We start from the raw sequence: 17,303 nt of genomic DNA, 5'->3' as shown, positions 1-17,303 counted from the left end.
CGTAAACGAAGTGGTCACACAAACAGACCGTTAATGGAGCGGATGTGCCGCGTTGTTTAAGTTTAGTGTCTACACTCGCAGCACGCTGAAGTCTTGTGTGGGTCACAGGCAGCAATCACAGGGCTGTTAGTGACGACAAGACAAAGCTCTGAACGTCATGGTCGATGACATTTGAGTAACACGATAATAAAACACCAGCTAATTTGTGGAAAGGAAACCTGTTCCCTCTCCACCTTTTCTCCTCCTCCGTGCGTCAGAGCCTGTCAGAGGGCTGGACCTATTGTTCTGGCTTCACTTTATACAAGGAGACACTCTGTCCATATTAATATCCAGTCATGGTTTGTGTTGGTGTCATGAGATTTATTTTGACCGCCATGTTGAAGGGAGCTTGCTGTCAGACCACCTACCCAGAGTTGTCCTTGCTCTCCGGCTCCTCGTCGCACTCGTGCTTCACGTTCTCTGCTCCGAGGTGAGCTGTTGACGAGCCCTCGTCAGCGTCAACCTGGAGCTGGGAATCTTCCTCATCGTCATCCTCGTTTTCAGTCTCCTTCCCCTCGGTCTGTGACGGTTCGGACTCTGTTTTGTTTTGACTCAGGTCAGGTTTCTCTTCCTGTGAGAGGAAAAACAACGTTGAAGGATTTCTATAGAAATAAATCCAATATGATAAATATCAGTTTCAATCTTATGCACCTTGCAGACTACAGATGTACAAGGTTCTCCGTCCTCCTGGGATTTCTGCTCTTCAGAGGCAGAAGATGTTGCAGCTGTTCCTCCTGCCTCCCCCTCAGACTTCACCTCCCTCTTTGGGCCCTGCTTCAGAGGGAGGTCCATCCTAAAGGTGATGGCAGTGGACGTGCAGTATTCCTCAAACCCGTACAAGTACCTGGATGGTAAAACATAAGCAGAGTGCGATTGGAAAAAACAACAGAAACTGACCTGAGGAGCTGTGGAGGTAGCTTCTGGACTTACTTGCGGTAAGCACATTTGACATTGTAGCCCGCGGCTGAGTTGAGAATCGGGATTCCCAGATCCTGGTAAACCTGCTTCCAAACGGAGCCGCTTTCAATCTGCTCGCACACAAACACAGGAGAAGGTCCGAAGTCAGTAAAAAACGTAAGCAGACAGATCTGAACCAATCAGACAGAGGCTAGTTGTTTTACTCACATTGTCGAAGCCTCCCAGTTTGTGCACCAGCCTGTAGAGCTTGAACAGGTTCAGGTTTCTGTAGCCCAGGACAGGCCGCTTGTTGATGGGGGTTCCTTGAAGGGGAGAAGGACAACACGGGCTGAAGTCACAGTTTCAAACAGTCCTATATTCCTGAAGAGTAAACCTTTAAGTTTTTAAGATATGGAGTCAATATAATACTCCTAGCACTTTATCAAGATGTCAGTCAGTGGCGTGCGTACAAACACTCGGCACAGTCACTGACAATAAACTCTGAAGCTGTTAGTAAAAAGGCGGCTCCATTAAATACGCCTTAAATACAGAAGTCCAGCAGCGTCTCCTGTCTGGACCGAAGTATGAAGTGCCACTGAGATGAACAAGGCGCAGTATCAGATGTTTTCATATTTATTCATCTCTGCACTTCTTATTTATCTGACGGCTCATAGCTACCTCACCTTTACTCACAAAGATTTACTGATCAGTGGTAAATTCATGTTCTTATTCTCTTTAGTTGAGCCATGTCACTTGATCCTAAACTGAGCTTTATTCCAATGTAAGGAGAACTGGGGCACCAGTATCCACCTAATTATTTCATGTAAATGACCTTTGACCTGGTGTTAATTCTCTGTGTAAGAGCGTCTGCTCTGAGTGGTGGTGGAGTCGTCAGAACGATCCGCCTCACCTCGGTCCTCCATGAACTTGTAGAGCTGCTGCAGGAAGTTCTCCCTCTCTTCTGGGAACGGCTCCACTTCCTCCTGCACACACAAACAAACAGTTTGAAGAGCTTTTTTTAAATTTGATTTGTGGAGCACGAAGAGGAGCTCTTCCTCTACCTCCTCCTCCTCGCCGCCGGCATCTTCTTCCTGCTCCTCCTCTTCGTCCTCGTCGTCATCCTCGCTGCTGGAACTCTCCTCCTTCACTTCTGTCTTCCAGGCGCTTGGCACGACGAAGTGCAGCGAGAACTCCAAGGCTGCGTCCAGCGCTGCCAAACACACGTAGATTAAAACTAGTACATGAGCTTCATGTGTGGAGAACCTGCCGCGCTGAGAGGAACCTTTGGACACCTCTCGTGCCGTCTTAACTGTCACAGAGCCAGATCTAACGATAGGACGGTAGGAAGGCCTTACTGACGTTAACATGGCAGCAGCCTGACAGTCTGTCAGCAGAGCAGCTCGGTCTCAGGTGAGAGAAGCTTCTGCTGCTCCCACCTGGGGCCAGGGGCCCATTATAAAGAGTCTGCATTCCCCAGAACAACAACAAAATGTCTGCAGCCCGCTCTGTGAGCGTGTCCTCCAACGCTGACCAGCTCTGACGGTAACCGCTGAGGGCGAGCCTCGCTGTGTATTCTTTACTGACCACGAGAGATCAGAACGAGCGAGGAGAGACCGGCTGCACGATGGAGAGGAGGACCGCCTCCTGTCTCCAGACTTTTATCAGATTATTCTCACACAATGAAACAGCACCATGTCACACGTCAGGACGCCATATCGTTCAGTATTTCACCTTCTTAACTCCTTCAGTCGGTCGAGTTGCTGCATTATGGAAAGATGAGTCACATAGGGGCTGCTAAATCTTGTTTGGGGGATTATTGTATACAGAGGGGGGGGGGGGACAGCAGGTGTGTATTGTAACTAATGTCTTGTGTCCTGCCTGTCTGTATACTGCTACTGGATGCCTTGAATTTCCCTCGGGATCAATAAACTATCTATCTATCTATCTATCTATCTATCTATCTATCTATGATCTATCTATCTATCTATCTATGATCTATCTATCTATCTATCTATCTATCTATCTATCTATCTATCTATCTATCATCTATCAATCATCTATCAATCATCTATCCATCATCTATCTATCTATCTATCATCTATCTATCATCTATCCATCTATCTATCTATCTATCTATCTATCTATCTATCTATCTATCTATCTATCATCTATCTATCAATCTATCTATCATCTATCATCTATCAATCATCTATCTATCTACAGTTCTCATGTTTCCAAAATCTGAAATGCTCCTTTAATCTCAGCTGTCAGTTTTGAGTGTTTCCAGTTCTCTGATTTGTTTTGAAACAAAGGACACATGTGGAGCTGTAAGCCGTCTCCTCTGGACTCACCTGGTTTGAGTCCTGCGTCGGCTTTCGGAGGACAGTCGCTGTTGATCTCACGGACGTCCTTCCGCAGCACCGTGTAACTGCACAACACAGACTCGGATTAATATGGACAGGAAACGTACATAAAGGGTTAAACAACAGTGCTCCTCCTGCAGAGTCAACGTGAGGGTCTGCAGCAGCTGGCCGCGGCCGAGGGCTGTGGCTCAGCGGAGCTGTCGGAGGCGAGCGTGACACAGCTGATCACTAAATGTGTCATGGAGTAAATAAAGAAGGCGGAGCTGGCTGGGGGGGGGAGGGGGGGGGGCTAACATGCTAATGTCAGCAGATATTCATTATGTTCACAATCTAAGCTAACTGTCCCATCACGCTGAGAGCAGCGCCTGTGTTTCCCTCGTTTCTATGGTAACCAGATCTGGCACCACTTCCTGAAAGCCCCGCCTTCCTGCTGGATGTGACCTTCCTCTCTAAAGCCATTGTTTCTGAAAAGGCCGGCTGAACGCTAACAAACACATGAAACAGGAAACGCCACATTAGAACGTGTGTGTCGGAGGACTCGAGGCTGACAGCGAGCGTCTAAGACGGGAAGCGTTTACAGAGCAGGGACAGAATTTAAAGCTCACACATGGCGGCCATCTTTTAAAACAGTAACATTATCACTCACAACTTTCCGTCTTTGAACGAGCGGACGAAGACGCTGTCCTTCTTCATCGTCACGTCGTCATGACAGTCCGGGGAGATGACCTACAAGTACAGAAACAACAGAGACAGAGCAGTCAGACCGTGTGTGTGTGTGTGTGTGTGTGTGTGTGTGTGTGTGTGTGTGTGTGTGTGTGTGTGTGTGTGTGTGTGTGTGTGAGTGAGAGAGAGATGAACAGTGACGTGAGCAGAGCTGCAGCTGTTTACTGAAGCTGGACAGTTGGGGGGCAGCACTGGAGCTGAGGGAGGTGGTCTGACTCTGACCTACAGGGGGCAGCACTGGAGCTGAGGGAGGTGGTCTGACTCTGACCTACAGGGGGCAGCACCGGAGCTGAGGGAGGTGGTCTGACTCTGACCTACAGGGGGCAGCACTGGAGCTGAGGGAGGTGGTCTGACTCTGACCTACAGGGGGCAGCACTGGAGCTGAGGGAGGTGGTCTGACTCTGACCTACAGGGGGCAGCACCGGAGCTGAGGGAGGTGGTCTGACTCTGACCTACAGGGGGCAGCACCGGAGCTGAGGGAGGTGGTCTGACTCTGACCTACAGGGGGCAGCACTCAGAGAACGAGGTCCCGGTTGCGTCTCTTTTAGCGTCCGTTTATCAAACAGTTGAACCTGAATCTGGCTGAACACAAACCAATGATGTCATCACTGATTTAAGCGTTTGGATAATCTGGAAGTGAGCATGATTCTTTAGTTATCGTTTGTGCTGAGTGTGCAGCGTGTAGATGGCGTGTAGATGGCGTGTTCATGTGATTCAGCAGAGCTCACCAGGGCAGGATACCACATGGTCTTCTTTTTGTCCCCGGTGACGACCCCGTCCACGCAGACCACTTTACCAAACAGATCCTCGTTCTGCCGCTGATCGCTCTCCTCTTCCTCGCTGGAGGAGGACGACAGCTCTTCTTCCTGACTGTGGGGGGGGGGGGGGGGGGGGGATCATCACATCAGGAACAACCAGCAGCTCAAGCAGCGACACATGGATCAGGAGGACAGGAGGTCTGAACATCTTTCTGAAGGACGTCACAGCCGGTGCACCACTGAGCACTTATGAACTCTCTGTCTTATAGTTTCCTTCTTTAGAAGAAGACTGACGCACAGCAGATTCATTTCTGAAGAGATGATCAGCATCGTCTGAGGTCTCAATGAAGTAAGAAATGAGATCAGTTTGGTGTCTCACGTGTCCTGCAGAAGGCCACTGTACCTACACCTGAGAGGGGGGGGTCATAATGACACGGCAGCGAGCAGCCGGCCTGCTCCTTGAACAATCACAGCAGCATGTTTTATAAAGTCGCCCACACAGCGAAACACACGGCTGAGCCATCACCATGGCAACGTGTGACACAGGGAGCAACAAGCTACAACGGTTCCTCTGACACGAGTCAGAGTGGGTCCAACACGGACTCAGGTCATACTCACACTGGGTTCGAGCGCCGGCCGCGGTTGCCCTTCTTGCCGATGACGGGCGTGCCGAAGTGCTCGGGGTTGGTGAGCGGGAGTCTGTCGAGGGTCTGCAGGAGAGACGAACAGTTGTGAGAGAGAATCTATCAGGATGCGTCTCACAGAGAAACTCTGATCTGGGACCATCATGGAGAAGAGTTTCCCTCGCTGCAGGACAGCAGAGTACTCGCCTCGCTCTCAGCAAAGTGACGAGCTCCTTTCAGGCACAGAGACGAACGCCTCAGGGTCTTCTCATCGCCGTCGTCAAACACTGCACAGAAAAGACACACTATTAACACACACACACACACACACACACACACACACACACACACCTTCCTCACTGATGAATGAGAGGAAGAAACGAGAGAAAAGCCCTGAGTGACGAACACTCGCCATCTGCACGCCATCTTTTCAATATTTAGTTCTCTGTGAAGTCTTTCCTTGTAAACATAACATGTGGTGCTTTTATTTTGAAGGTGGACAAACTTCTTTTATTTTGAAGGTGTACAAGGCGAGGTGTGGGTCTCTGCTATGACGACCTGCTGACTCAGATCTCAACAATCAAACCGTGGATAAACGGATCACCGGGAGACGTTGTTGACACAGGTCAAAGGTTATTAATGCATCACTATCTGCACACACTGTACAACGAGCTAACGTGCTAACCAGCTAACGAGCCATGCTGAGGGATGACAGAGTGTCAGAGCCTGGTGGAGAGGTCGTCAGCGTTGTTTGCATCACGCCGTCAGGGCACGCTCCTTGAGCAGAATGTGTGCACATTGACAACAGTTCAATAATCGTCTGTTCTGAGGTCAGAGGTCACCCTGACGTCGCCGTTAGTCTCTCGCACGTTATCGAGCATGCTGCAGGGAGGGCACGCGCTCTGTTACACACTCACCAACAGTATATATACTGGCGTCCGTCAGCTTGTTGATCGTGGCCTCCTGGTAAACTCCATCCTGGTTCTTCACCTCCACGACAGCGCCCACCTGTGGGACGGACACACGGCGGTTATTTGGCCTCCGAACAGGCTGCTAATGACTCATCTAACGATTAAGGTAAGGAGGCGGCGTGGTCTCACCTTTAAAGGTCCTTTAATGCTCTCATCATGAACCTCGGCCGTGGACAGCTCCGGTTTAAAGGTCACCTGAAGAGGAAGGGGGCGGGGTCAGTGACAACCATAAACAATTCAGTCTGAACGAGAAACATCATCTTTCCTCTTCAGAAGCTCCGCCTTCTTACGGACTCGCTCGTTGTGTGCGCTCTCATGATCGCCATCTTTGATGACACAGTCTGCATGTTCATGCCTTTAAAGGGACATTTCACCCGTTAGCATGAAGCTTTGTATCATTAGAAACCTGGCAGTGTTTTTGGACCCGCCTCCTTTTCCCTGAAACAGGAAGCCCCGCGTTTGTTTTCTGAAAAGGCGCCTCCTTTGGTGAGAGGGTGAAACTACAGCTCCTCGCTGATGAAACGTATTTCACATTTCTCCGACACTATGAATAGATTAATTAAAACTCTGTTTGGTGCATTTTGGCGCCCACCAAAGGTGTCTCATTGTAACTGCAGTGCAGGAGGGTTCAAGGTCATCATGTCAGCCGGCGTGCATTAACCTTTAAGAGAAACCAGCTGGAGTTCATTAGTTCCTGTTTTTCCTTAAAGGGCCGAGCTGACCCGGACTCGTCCATCAGAGCGGACCGCTGCCCTGTCATTTGAATTAGGATGGCGAGCACTTTGAAGTGTGACTTACCTTGGCCTTGACCAGCCTCTTGGCGGTCTTAATCTTGGCCTCGCAGAAAGCCCCTCTGTACTTGGCACTCACATCCGTCCCCACGGTCAGGTAGGGCGGCTCCTCCAGAGTCTGAGCAGAAACAGAACAAGAAGCCGGTTAACTTTTACAAACATGTAGCACACAGGTGTCACGTGTCACACGGCTCGGAGATTCATCCCTGAAAAGGAGCACCTGCTCGGGGAACCAAACTAAAGGACCACGTCACTCCGCTTTGATGACTACAAAGAAGAAGCTCCCGGAAACACCATCCTGCGAACGAAGCAAAGAACAGGACTGGGTAGAAAAAGGGACCGGACTGGGTCGGATCGGTCCCCTTGGCACCCCAACAGAACGGTACCAAATAAGCAGGACGGTGTGGATCCTTTATTTGGCACCATTCCAAACTTTTGACGGTGGAAACGCCAGTAAAAAGGTGCCGGACTGAACCGGACCGGACCAGACCGCTTGGTGTAAACGGGGCAGTGTGTGTGTGGACGAGGGCACGGGGTGTAGTTCAGTTTATTAACGCCGCTGCAGGAAACACTTCACATCTTCTTCCCCCAAGCTGAATGTTTCCCAGCGAGCTTCCAGCAGGACGCGGCGATCTCCGTTTCTGCAGGATGTTCTTCATCCAGACAAACACACACAGTCACTTCATAGCGTCGTTTAGAGGACTCTGCTGCTTCAGCGATACTTCCACGCTGTTCTTTCACGTCTTCCCTCAGGAGACTCCGCCCCCTCCTGTCTCAGATGCAGGTGTCAGGTCAGCAGGATGTCAGGGGCGGTCCTCCGCAGATATTTTCTGGATTGTGGTCATGAGGACGAGTCTGGACTTTATCTCAGGATCTGTGGGGGGGCTGGACTCTAGTCCTCTTCTTTGAGCCGGGGTTTGGACCACAGGTTGTGTTCACGTTTAAAAACAACTCCACTGGTTTAGTAACTGCTCTTGACCTTTGACCCTGTAGCTGTTTGCAGATCAGCATTTTTCACTAAACCAATCAAGGCGTTACGTAACGTTAGAGATGTTGGTCTGAATCAGACTCTTTGTTTGACCTCGCAGTGAAACATGACCCAGAGTGAGTCAGAAGGTGAACTCAGTGAGGAGCTCGGTGTCTTCCTGCTCGTGGCTCTCTGTTAGAGCGCTGTTCCCCCTCCTCGTATATATCAGGCTTAAAATCATGTTCTCTAACTGAAGACACATGAAGGTTAGGGTTACACGTGTGTCGCCTCTTGTTTTGATCTGAATGTGAGGAGGAAGATGAACAGCAGCCTGTATCAGGAAGCTTCCAGGACAGCTCCGCTCTCCTCCACAGCCTCTGGGACAGATTCAGGAGCAGAGTCCAGATAAACAGCTCATTAGTCCTCAGAGACGTCTGCTGCCAGGGTTCACATGTTGCAGGACTCGGTTCCCCGGACTCTCCGTATAACAGGAAGCATCACACCACTGAGTCACAGGGCAGCTGTGGAAGTCAGGGCAGACAAATGAGTCCAGATCCATATTTGTGACGCTCACATGACAACACATGCAGGCCCGCCTCCCGACACTTCCTCTTCTGGATTACACGTCCACTCGGCTGGCTGGAGAAAACTGCTGTTTTCACCGCTCCTGCCAGCTACACAACCCCGCCTCCAACATCCAACCAATCAAGATGAGTAGCGTCAGAGAGGCGGACTTCCTGCACCTTGAGGTGTAACATCCTCTCACTAACATTTCACTTCATGTTGGAAAGTCCTCTGTGTACCGCCAGCGGGAGCCCTGTACGTACCACAGATTGAGACCTGCTGATCTGAATGGTTTCTTTGTGACTTGTTAACACATTTAGAAGGAGCTAAAGTCCCGGGTGTCTTCTGAGCAGCCTGACCAATGACAGCGCAGTAAATGAGTCCTGATGGAAAGGCTTTGGTCCCCTGTGTGTTCCTGGAGTCCCCTGTGTGTTCCTGCAGGGGGCGCTGGAGTCCCCTGTGTGTTCCTGCAGGGGGCGCTGGAGTCCCCCCCGTGTGTTCCTGCAGGGGGCGCTGGAGTCCCCCCCGTGTTCCTGCAGGGGGCGCTGGAGTCCCCTGTGTGTTCCTGCAGGGGGCGCTGGAGTCCCCCCCGTGTGTTCCTGCAGGGGGCGCTGGAGTCCCCCCCGTGTTCCTGCAGGGGGCGCTGGAGTCCCCCCCGTGTTCCTGCAGGGGGCGCTGGAGTCCCCCCCCGTGTGTTCCTGCAGGGGGCGCTGGAGTCCCCCGTGTGTTCCTGCAGGGGGCGCTGGAGTCCCCCCCGTGTGTCCCTGCAGGGGGCGCTGGAGTCCCCCCCGTGTGTTCCTGCAGGGGGCGCTGGAGTCCCCCCCGTGTTCCTGCAGGGGGCGCTGGAGTCCCCCCCGTGTTCCTGCAGGGGGCGCTGGAGTCCCCCCCCGTGTGTTCCTGCAGGGGGCGCTGGAGTCCCCCCCGTGTGTCCCTGCAGGGGGCGCTGGAGTCCCCCCCGTGTGTTCCTGCAGGGGGCGCTGGAGTCCCCCGTGTGTCCCTGCAGGGGGCGCTGGAGTCCCCCTTGTGTCCCTGCAGGGGGCGCTGGAGTCCCCCCCGTGTGTCCCTGCAGGGGGCGCTGGAGTCCCCTGTGTGTTCCTGCAGGGGGCGCTGGAGTCCCCCCCGTGTGTTCCTGCAGGGGGCGCTGGAGTCCCCCCCGTGTTCCTGCAGGGGGCGCTGGAGTCCCCCCCGTGTTCCTGCAGGGGGCGCTGGAGTCCCCCCCCCCGTGTGTTCCTGCAGGGGGCGCTGGAGTCCCCCGTGTGTTCCTGCAGGGGGCGCTGGAGTCCCCCCCGTGTGTCCCTGCAGGGGGCGCTGGAGTCCCCCCCGTGTGTTCCTGCAGGGGGCGCTGGAGTCCCCCCCGTGTTCCTGCAGGGGGCGCTGGAGTCCCCCCCGTGTTCCTGCAGGGGGCGCTGGAGTCCCCCCCCGTGTGTTCCTGCAGGGGGCGCTGGAGTCCCCCCCGTGTGTCCCTGCAGGGGGCGCTGGAGTCCCCCCCGTGTGTTCCTGCAGGGGGCGCTGGAGTCCCCCGTGTGTCCCTGCAGGGGGCGCTGGAGTCCCCCGTGTGTCCCTGCAGGGGGCGCTGGAGTCCCCCTTGTGTCCCTGCAGGGGGCGCTGGAGTCCCCCCCGTGTGTCCCTGCAGGGGGCGCTGGAGTCCCCCCCGTGTGTCCCTGTAGGGGGCGCTGGAGTCCCCCTTGTGTCCCTGCAGGGGGCGCTGGAGTCCCCCTTGTGTCCCTGCAGGGGGCGCTGGAGTCCCCCTTGTGTCCCTGCAGGGGGCGCTGGAGTCCCCCCCGTGTGTCCCTGCAGGGGGCGCTGGAGTCCCCCCCCGTGTGTCCCTGTAGGGGGCGCTGGAGTCCCCCCCGTGTGTCCCTGCAGGGGGCGCTGGAGTCCCCCCCGTGTGTTCCTGCAGGGGGCGCTGGAGTCCCCCGTGTGTTCCTGCAGGGGGGCGCTGGAGTCCCCCGTGTGTCCCTGCAGGGGGCGCTGGAGTCCCCCCCGTGTGTTCCTGCAGGTGGGCGCTGGAGTCCCCCTTGTGTCCCTGCAGGGGGCGCTGGAGTCCCCCCCGTGTGTCCCTGCAGGGGGCGCTGGAGTCCCCCCCGTGTGTTCCTGCAGGGGGGCGCTGGAGTCCCCCGTGTGTTCCTGCAGGGGGGCGCTGGAGTCCCCCCCCCGTGTGTCCCTGCAGGGGGCGCTGGAGTCCCCCCGTGTGTCCCTGCAGGGGGCGCTGGAGTCCCCCCCGTGTGTTCCTGCAGGGGGGGCGCTGGAGTCCCCCGTGTGTCCCTGCAGGTGGGCGCTGGAGTCCCCCTTGTGTCCCTGCAGGGGGCGCTGGAGTCCCCCGTGTGTTCCTGCAGGGGGCGCTGGAGTCCCCCTTGTGTCCCTGCAGGGGGCGCTGGAGTCCCCCTTGTGTCCCTGCAGGGGGCGCTGGAGTCCCCCGTGTGTCCCTGCAGGGGGCGCTGGAGTCCCCCCCGTGTGTCCCTGCAGGGGGCGCTGGAGTCCCCCGTGTGTTCCTGCAGGTGGGCGCTGGAGTCCCCCCCGTGTGTCCCTGCAGCAGGGGGCGCTGGAGTCCCCCCCGTGTGTTCCTGCAGGGGGGCGCTGGAGTCCCCCCCCGTGTGTCCCTGCAGGGGGCGCTGGAGTCCCCCCGTGTGTCCCTGCAGGGGGCGCTGGAGTCCCCCCCCGTGTGTTCCTGCAGGGGGGGCGCTGGAGTCCCCCGTGTGTCCCTGCAGGTGGGCGCTGGAGTCCCCCTTGTGTCCCTGCAGGGGGCGCTGGAGTCCCCCGTGTGTTCCTGCAGGGGGCGCTGGAGTCCCCCTTGTGTCCCTGCAGGGGGCGCTGGAGTCCCCCGTGTGTTCCTGCAGGGGGCGCTGGAGTCCCCCCCGTGTGTTCCTGCAGGGGGGGCGCTGGAGTCCCCCGTGTGTCCCTGCAGGTGGGCGCTGGAGTCCCCCTTGTGTCCCTGCAGGGGGCGCTGGAGTCCCCCGTGTGTTCCTGCAGGGGGCGCTGGAGTCCCCCTTGTGTCCCTGCAGGGGGCGCTGGAGTCCCCCCCGTGTGTCCCTGCAGGTGGGCGCTGGAATCCCCCTTGTGTCCCTGCAGGGGGCGCTGGAGTCCCCCCCCGTGTGTCCCTGCAGGGGGCGCTGGAGTCCCCCCGTGTGTCCCTGCAGGGGGCGCTGGAGTCCCCCCCGTGTGTTCCTGCAGGGGGGGCGCTGGAGTCCCCCGTGTGTCCCTGCAGGGGGCGCTGGAGTCCCCCGTGTGTCCCTGCAGGGGGCGCTGAGGTCCCATGGATGGCGGTCTCCATGCTGGAAATGCTGTCTCAGGCTAACTTTGAGTCCCCCCCCCCTCAATCAAAACTGCTGAGTCATGAAACTGAAGCTACAGTGTCCACCACATGCAGAGCTGGCTAAACACTGAAGCTACAGTGTCCACCACATGCAGAGCTGGCTAAACACTGAAGCTACAGTGTCCTCCACATGCTGACCTGTGTGAGAGGAGGGGGCGGAGCCAGACAGCTCTCTGTGATGATTAGAGTTTAGACTGCAGTACCCATTTTAAACACTAGGGGGCGGAGCTACAGACTGCTCCTTTAACCACCGGTTAACTTTCTGTTCCCGTTTAATCGTCTGTTCAGTGTCTGGAGATCACTTCCTGTTTCACAGTGGAAGCAGCAGCTCGTCTCCAGCTGTCAGTCACTTCAGCTTGATCGCAGCATTCTGACGTCTTTCATGCACCTGTTGAACACATGATGCTGGATCCATGTTCCAAACAAACCGCCTTCTTTAACACCGTTCAGGCCCAAAGCAGCGTCAGTGAATTACCAACAACAGTGTTTGACCCATAATGCCATGCGGCAGCGAACAGGCTTTTAGGTCAAACAAAGGGACGGGCAAGTGGCACGCCGGAAAGAATGACACCCCTCCCCGCCGTGCTCACACGTACAATAATCCTGCTGTGAATCATGTCTTTGTGCCCTCGGCTTCAGCTGCCTCACAGAGTCCGAGCTACTTCACACCAGGCGCCCAGAGAGCACATGGGTTACCTTTAAATTCAGGGCGGAGCTTAAACACGCGCCAGGTGAACCACTGCACCTGAGGGTTCAATCCTCCCGTCTCATCACAGTCCAAGTCTAGAGTTTGAAATAACCCAGTTATTACTCCGACTTCTCCAAAGCATCCCGAGTCTCCGTTGTGTTGGACGATGAAGTCACATGTGATACGATGAGCGTACTTTGATGCACGATCACTCGCCACTCTCGTGAGCGTTGTTCTTCTGTCTGACTCGGCGCTCAGAACAGACTGATCATTGTTTTTGTGCTGCAGCTCGTCCTCTCCCACCTCTCGTTGGACGTTTTGGCAGACGCCGACGCCTCTGTTCATCCACGTCTGCATCTTAATGGAGTCTGTTCTGATCCTGGTCACCCTCAGACCTCCTGAAAGACCAGCAGCATATGGTTGCTAACAAGCCAGCGTTCAGGCCTCAGAGAGACTTCCTGGTTTCTTGTAGAGCTTCTACAGCTCCAGCTGTCGTCGTGAAGCTGTGATTCAGAGGTAATTAGAGAAATGCCCCTTCCTGCACACGTGCACAGAGATCAGGCCGTACTACAGTCTGACTCACCTGCACACAGGAACAACTCCACATTCACACCGCAGAAGAACTTCAGCTCACAGAGGACATGACTCAGCAGCCAATCTGAGACCATCATTCTTAAAGGCAACCAACCATCTCTTAGGACACACCTCCTTCATCCTTCCACACTTCCCGTGTCACCAGCAGGTGTCGCTGAGACAGGACTCGGAGCTCATTTCAAAGGGAGGACATCTTAGACAAGGACCATGTCGGGGCGATGGACCCGAGAAATGCTGTCAAACTCCTGAAGGTTGCCAAACAAATGGGTTGACAACTATCAACCAATGAAGTGGGGGGGCGTTCACTTGAGGACGTCACACGCCATCCTGAATCTATTGTCTTCCTTTATCAAATCACTGTGCAGTTCACGCCAGCGTTACCAGCAGAACCAGTTCATGCAGGAAACTGAAACTGTTCAGAAGTGAAGATCGACTGTCAGGCTGAAGCTCATAGGTCAGCGTCACGCCGTCTCTGAGCACATGACCAAAACAAACGCTCTCATGGGACACACCTCCTTCATCCCTCAGCCCCACCCCCTCACTTCCTGTTTCACCAGCAGGGTCTGTGAGGCGGCCAGAGCGGCAGAGAAGTGCTGATGATTTAAGTTTGGAGTCTGAACTGAAGACTTGGGATGTGGATGAAGCTCATTGGCTGGAAGGTCACATCGATCATTTCATACAAAAACTGCCTCAGCATTGCTTCCTGTCACATGATGCTGCTGGTTTAGCGCTCTGCGAGGTCGTTTGAATGACCACAGGGTGCACGTCTCACAGCGAGGACCTTTTCAACGTGTTTCCACCTCATGACAGCACTAACACACGTTCCTTCAGGTTACACTTCCTGAAACACCTCGCCGCCGAGTTCAGACAGCACATCACATGACCTCCATTCAAAGAATAACAAAGAGTACGACTGCCGGGACACAGAGCGCTCGTTTCTTCTGTTACTCCTCAGATATCATGCAGCGTGGATTCATCCCTCAACCGGCCAGACTCGCTCGCGGCGTGTAATTCATTAATATGACATCAGAAAGCAGAGAGCGCCATGTGTGTCTGCACATGCAGCTGGAGCGCTCACTGTGTTTGAACAGCAGCACAATGACATTTAGTAAAAGTTCAGCCCGGCCTTATTGATGAGAAGTGAGAGCCATGCTTCTGATGTCCCCCCCCCCCCCCCCGAGGCATTCAGAAACACATGCATGAGGGAAGATGAACGAACATACCTTCATGTCTGTGTGAGTCGTCGAGGTGAGCGGCGTGAGGAAGCTGAAACACAGAGGTGAAAGAGGCTGTTAGGCATCACGGGCGCCGCCACAACAACACGGCTCTGTTATGATGACATCACTTGTTCTGCTCCACAGAGCTGGCTCTTATATGTGCACAGACACAAACACACACTGTGCACATGTTGATTTCACACAGGTTACTTTGACTGAATAAGCTGCAGCTTTATATATAAATATCTGTGTGAAGTAAAGCGTGGCAGGCTGATCAGAGCTCTTAAAGCCGTTTATGTAATGCCCCGTGTGCAGTCAGCGAGCAGGCAGAGCTGGTTTAAGACTGCAAAAAGGGGCGAGAACACGCAGACCGAACCGGTCTGTGGACTAAAGAGAAGCTGTGCACGGATAATGAAGTGGTTACAGTAAAAACGTGCACGGTGCTGGATCTGAGTGCAGGGCAGCCTGCTGTCTGCACCGCACTCACTGAACCAATGCTACAGCAGGATGACGCCATTTCTGCAACGAGCTGACAGGCGGCTGAACAGGAGAAGACTTGAGACCAGCGGGGAGGGAGGTCTCCATTCAGCTGAAATAAATCCCCATTTTATCTGGAAGACTCGAGTCTTTGTTAGAACAGAAACAATCTGCAGCACCGCGCTCTCTCTCCCCTCGTCTGCAGAGCGAGAGAAAGAGGCAGAGGGGGAGAGAGAGAGAGAGAGAGAGAGAGAGGGAGAGGGAGAGAGAGGGAGAGAGAGAGAGAGACAGAGAGAGGGAGAGAGAGAGAGAGAGAGAGAGAGAGGGAGAGAGACAGAGAGAGAGAGGGGGAGAGAGAGAGAGAGAGAGAGAGAGAGAGAGAGAGAGAGAGAGGGAGAGAGAGAGAGAGAGAGGGAGAGTGCACTCGACAGCAAAAACACTGCTCACATGAAGCCACATAACTGGACCTTTAAAAGAGACTGTCATTGCGTAACAAAGTCAGGCTGAGCTCAGTTACACTCACTTTCTCCCTTCACTACATGCTCCGTGTGTGTGTGTGTGTGTGTGTGTGTGTGTGTGTGTGTGTGTGTGTGTGTGTGTGTTCACTGCTCTTCACAAAGACAAGTCGACCAAACAAGGTCAGGATGGAGGAGGACTTGTAGTGTGTAGTGTTTCAGAAGGTCGCAGCCTCTTCATAGATGATCATCCGCCCTACAGGATCTCTGAGTGAGACCAGCAGAGTCCCCGAGAACCAGAGCCGGTCCTCCGGGTACCCTGTTACACCTACAGAGCATTAACATCACTCACAGCTCACCATAGCTGACAGCTGGTGTTATAGAGAGAGATGCATCCCTCCACCTCTTAGCTGTAACTGTTCTTTATAACATTCAGTCTGTGTAAAGCCTCTGATGGGTTTCCTCTAGTTCACTTAGTGTTGGAATCAGACTCCTGTTCATGATGTCACATGAAACAAAGATTCAGGTCACTCTGCCCTGCAGACCCTGAAAGATCTACAGGGTCTGTAGACCCCCCAGACTCGGAAAGGTCTACAGGGTTTGTAGACCCTTCAGACTCTAGAAGGTCTACAGGGTCTGCAGTCCCTTTGGGGTCTGTAGACCCCCTAGAGTCTATAAGTCTGAAAGAGTCTGAAAGGTCTATAGACTCTAAAGGTCTGCAGACCCTTTAGACCCTGAGTCTGCCATAGATGTGATGGGAGGGGAGGCTGAGGATACAGTCTGTAAGGGTTAGAGACATGCTGATCATAAACAGCTCATCGATTGTTTCCTGAACATTCACTTCACAGCAGCGACCATGACAGGCTCGATGATTCCTGTTTATCTCCATCTGCCCCCCTACATCAGACCTGCCGTGTAGACCGGACTAATGTAGACCTGAGTCTACGGTCCCTCATTCATCACCTGAACCCTTCCAACACTCAGCTTCACTTAACTAGTTAGCTAACGTCAAGGTTGCCTTGGTAGCAGCGGAGAGACAAGCTAGTGACAAATGTTCAAAATAACGACGACTACACCGAACAAAAGCAGCCTTACCTGAGCTGTCAGGTAGAGAAACAGTCCTGTGCTTCGAACAAAGTGTTTCAGTAATCCATAGGAGCTTTTATGTAAACAATCCGACAGGTTTTAACGTCGTCGGAGGCGGACGGGTTTTCGCAGAGTAGCTCGTCTAGCTTAGCTCGCTCTGTTATCCTTTCCCCGCCTCTTTCGGAAGATTGACAGGCTGTGAGCCCGCCTCCGATGGAGATACGCTCGTTCATTGGAGGCCGACGTGCACTGAAACTCTTCGGCAGGAGCTGATTGGCGGACCTGAGAGGAAAATATCTCCGGTAAGGTGTACAAAGGGACCCCGCATTAATGTGGCGTGGGGACAAAATGAGGCTCCGCCCGGGAAATGACGTTAACCGAACAACAACTAAACTAGTGAGATCAAATATCTACACTTATAACCCGAACAGGCTCGACAATGTTCCACTTTTACTATTTAACGACCATCGTCACGTTCACGACGTGCTGACTCCATTTCCTGAACCGTCCGAGGCGCTCGTGAACGCAGCACACAGGCTGGGTCTCTCGCTACAAGGAGAAACTTAATTAAAACTACAAACCCCATGTTTATAACTCGGTTTGTTTGATCTGAACCGCCGACGTGGCCTCATGTTTGTGTCAAAAGTCACGTAAAGCTTTAATCAGCCAATCAGACACCGTTACTACAACCCACCAAGCGCGAGGCACCCATGGTACAGCCACCACCTGCTCTGCGCATGCGATGAAGCGACCCCTGAGCCTATAAATATAGCTCAT

At 54.1% G+C, this 17,303-nt stretch overlaps 2 protein-coding genes across 3 annotated transcripts in view; one reads left to right on the top strand and one right to left on the bottom strand.

Annotated features, from left to right (window-relative positions):
* Positions 1 to 130, top strand: part of lyst (lysosomal trafficking regulator) — a gene marked incomplete at its 3' end in the record, with an annotated part of 19,189 nt that extends 19,059 nt beyond the window's left edge. The window contains exon 9 of the mRNA XM_079362345.1: positions 62 to 130. Coding sequence (XP_079218471.1) covers positions 62 to 130 — 69 coding nt within the window. The remainder of the gene's footprint in view (positions 1 to 61) is intronic.
* Positions 18 to 17,303, bottom strand: arid4b (AT-rich interaction domain 4B; the record flags this gene model as incomplete). 2 transcript variants are annotated; one of them, XM_079362131.1, is made up of 16 exons in its annotated part: positions 19 to 610; positions 691 to 883; positions 970 to 1,067; positions 1,165 to 1,259; positions 1,847 to 1,919; positions 1,998 to 2,146; positions 3,288 to 3,364; positions 3,946 to 4,025; positions 4,751 to 4,892; positions 5,399 to 5,490; positions 5,611 to 5,690; positions 6,321 to 6,411; positions 6,504 to 6,569; positions 7,173 to 7,283; positions 14,515 to 14,557; positions 17,221 to 17,303. In XM_079362131.1, 16 exons carry the CDS (start codon positions 17,301 to 17,303, stop codon positions 404 to 406), a joined length of 1,680 nt encoding a protein of 559 aa, XP_079218257.1. In that variant the 3' UTR covers positions 19 to 403. The 2 variants fall into 2 exon arrangements, with proteins under 2 accessions (XP_079218258.1, XP_079218257.1); XM_079362132.1 differs by lacking the exon at positions 17,221 to 17,303 and adding an exon at positions 16,536 to 16,707 and having other exon boundaries at positions 18 to 610; positions 1,847 to 2,146.

This window comes from Symphodus melops (genome assembly GCF_947650265.1).
Source record: "Symphodus melops genome assembly, chromosome: 15".
NCBI classification, from domain to species: Eukaryota; Metazoa; Chordata; class Actinopteri; order Labriformes; family Labridae; genus Symphodus; species Symphodus melops.
This window is presented reverse-complemented; position numbering and strand designations above follow the sequence as displayed.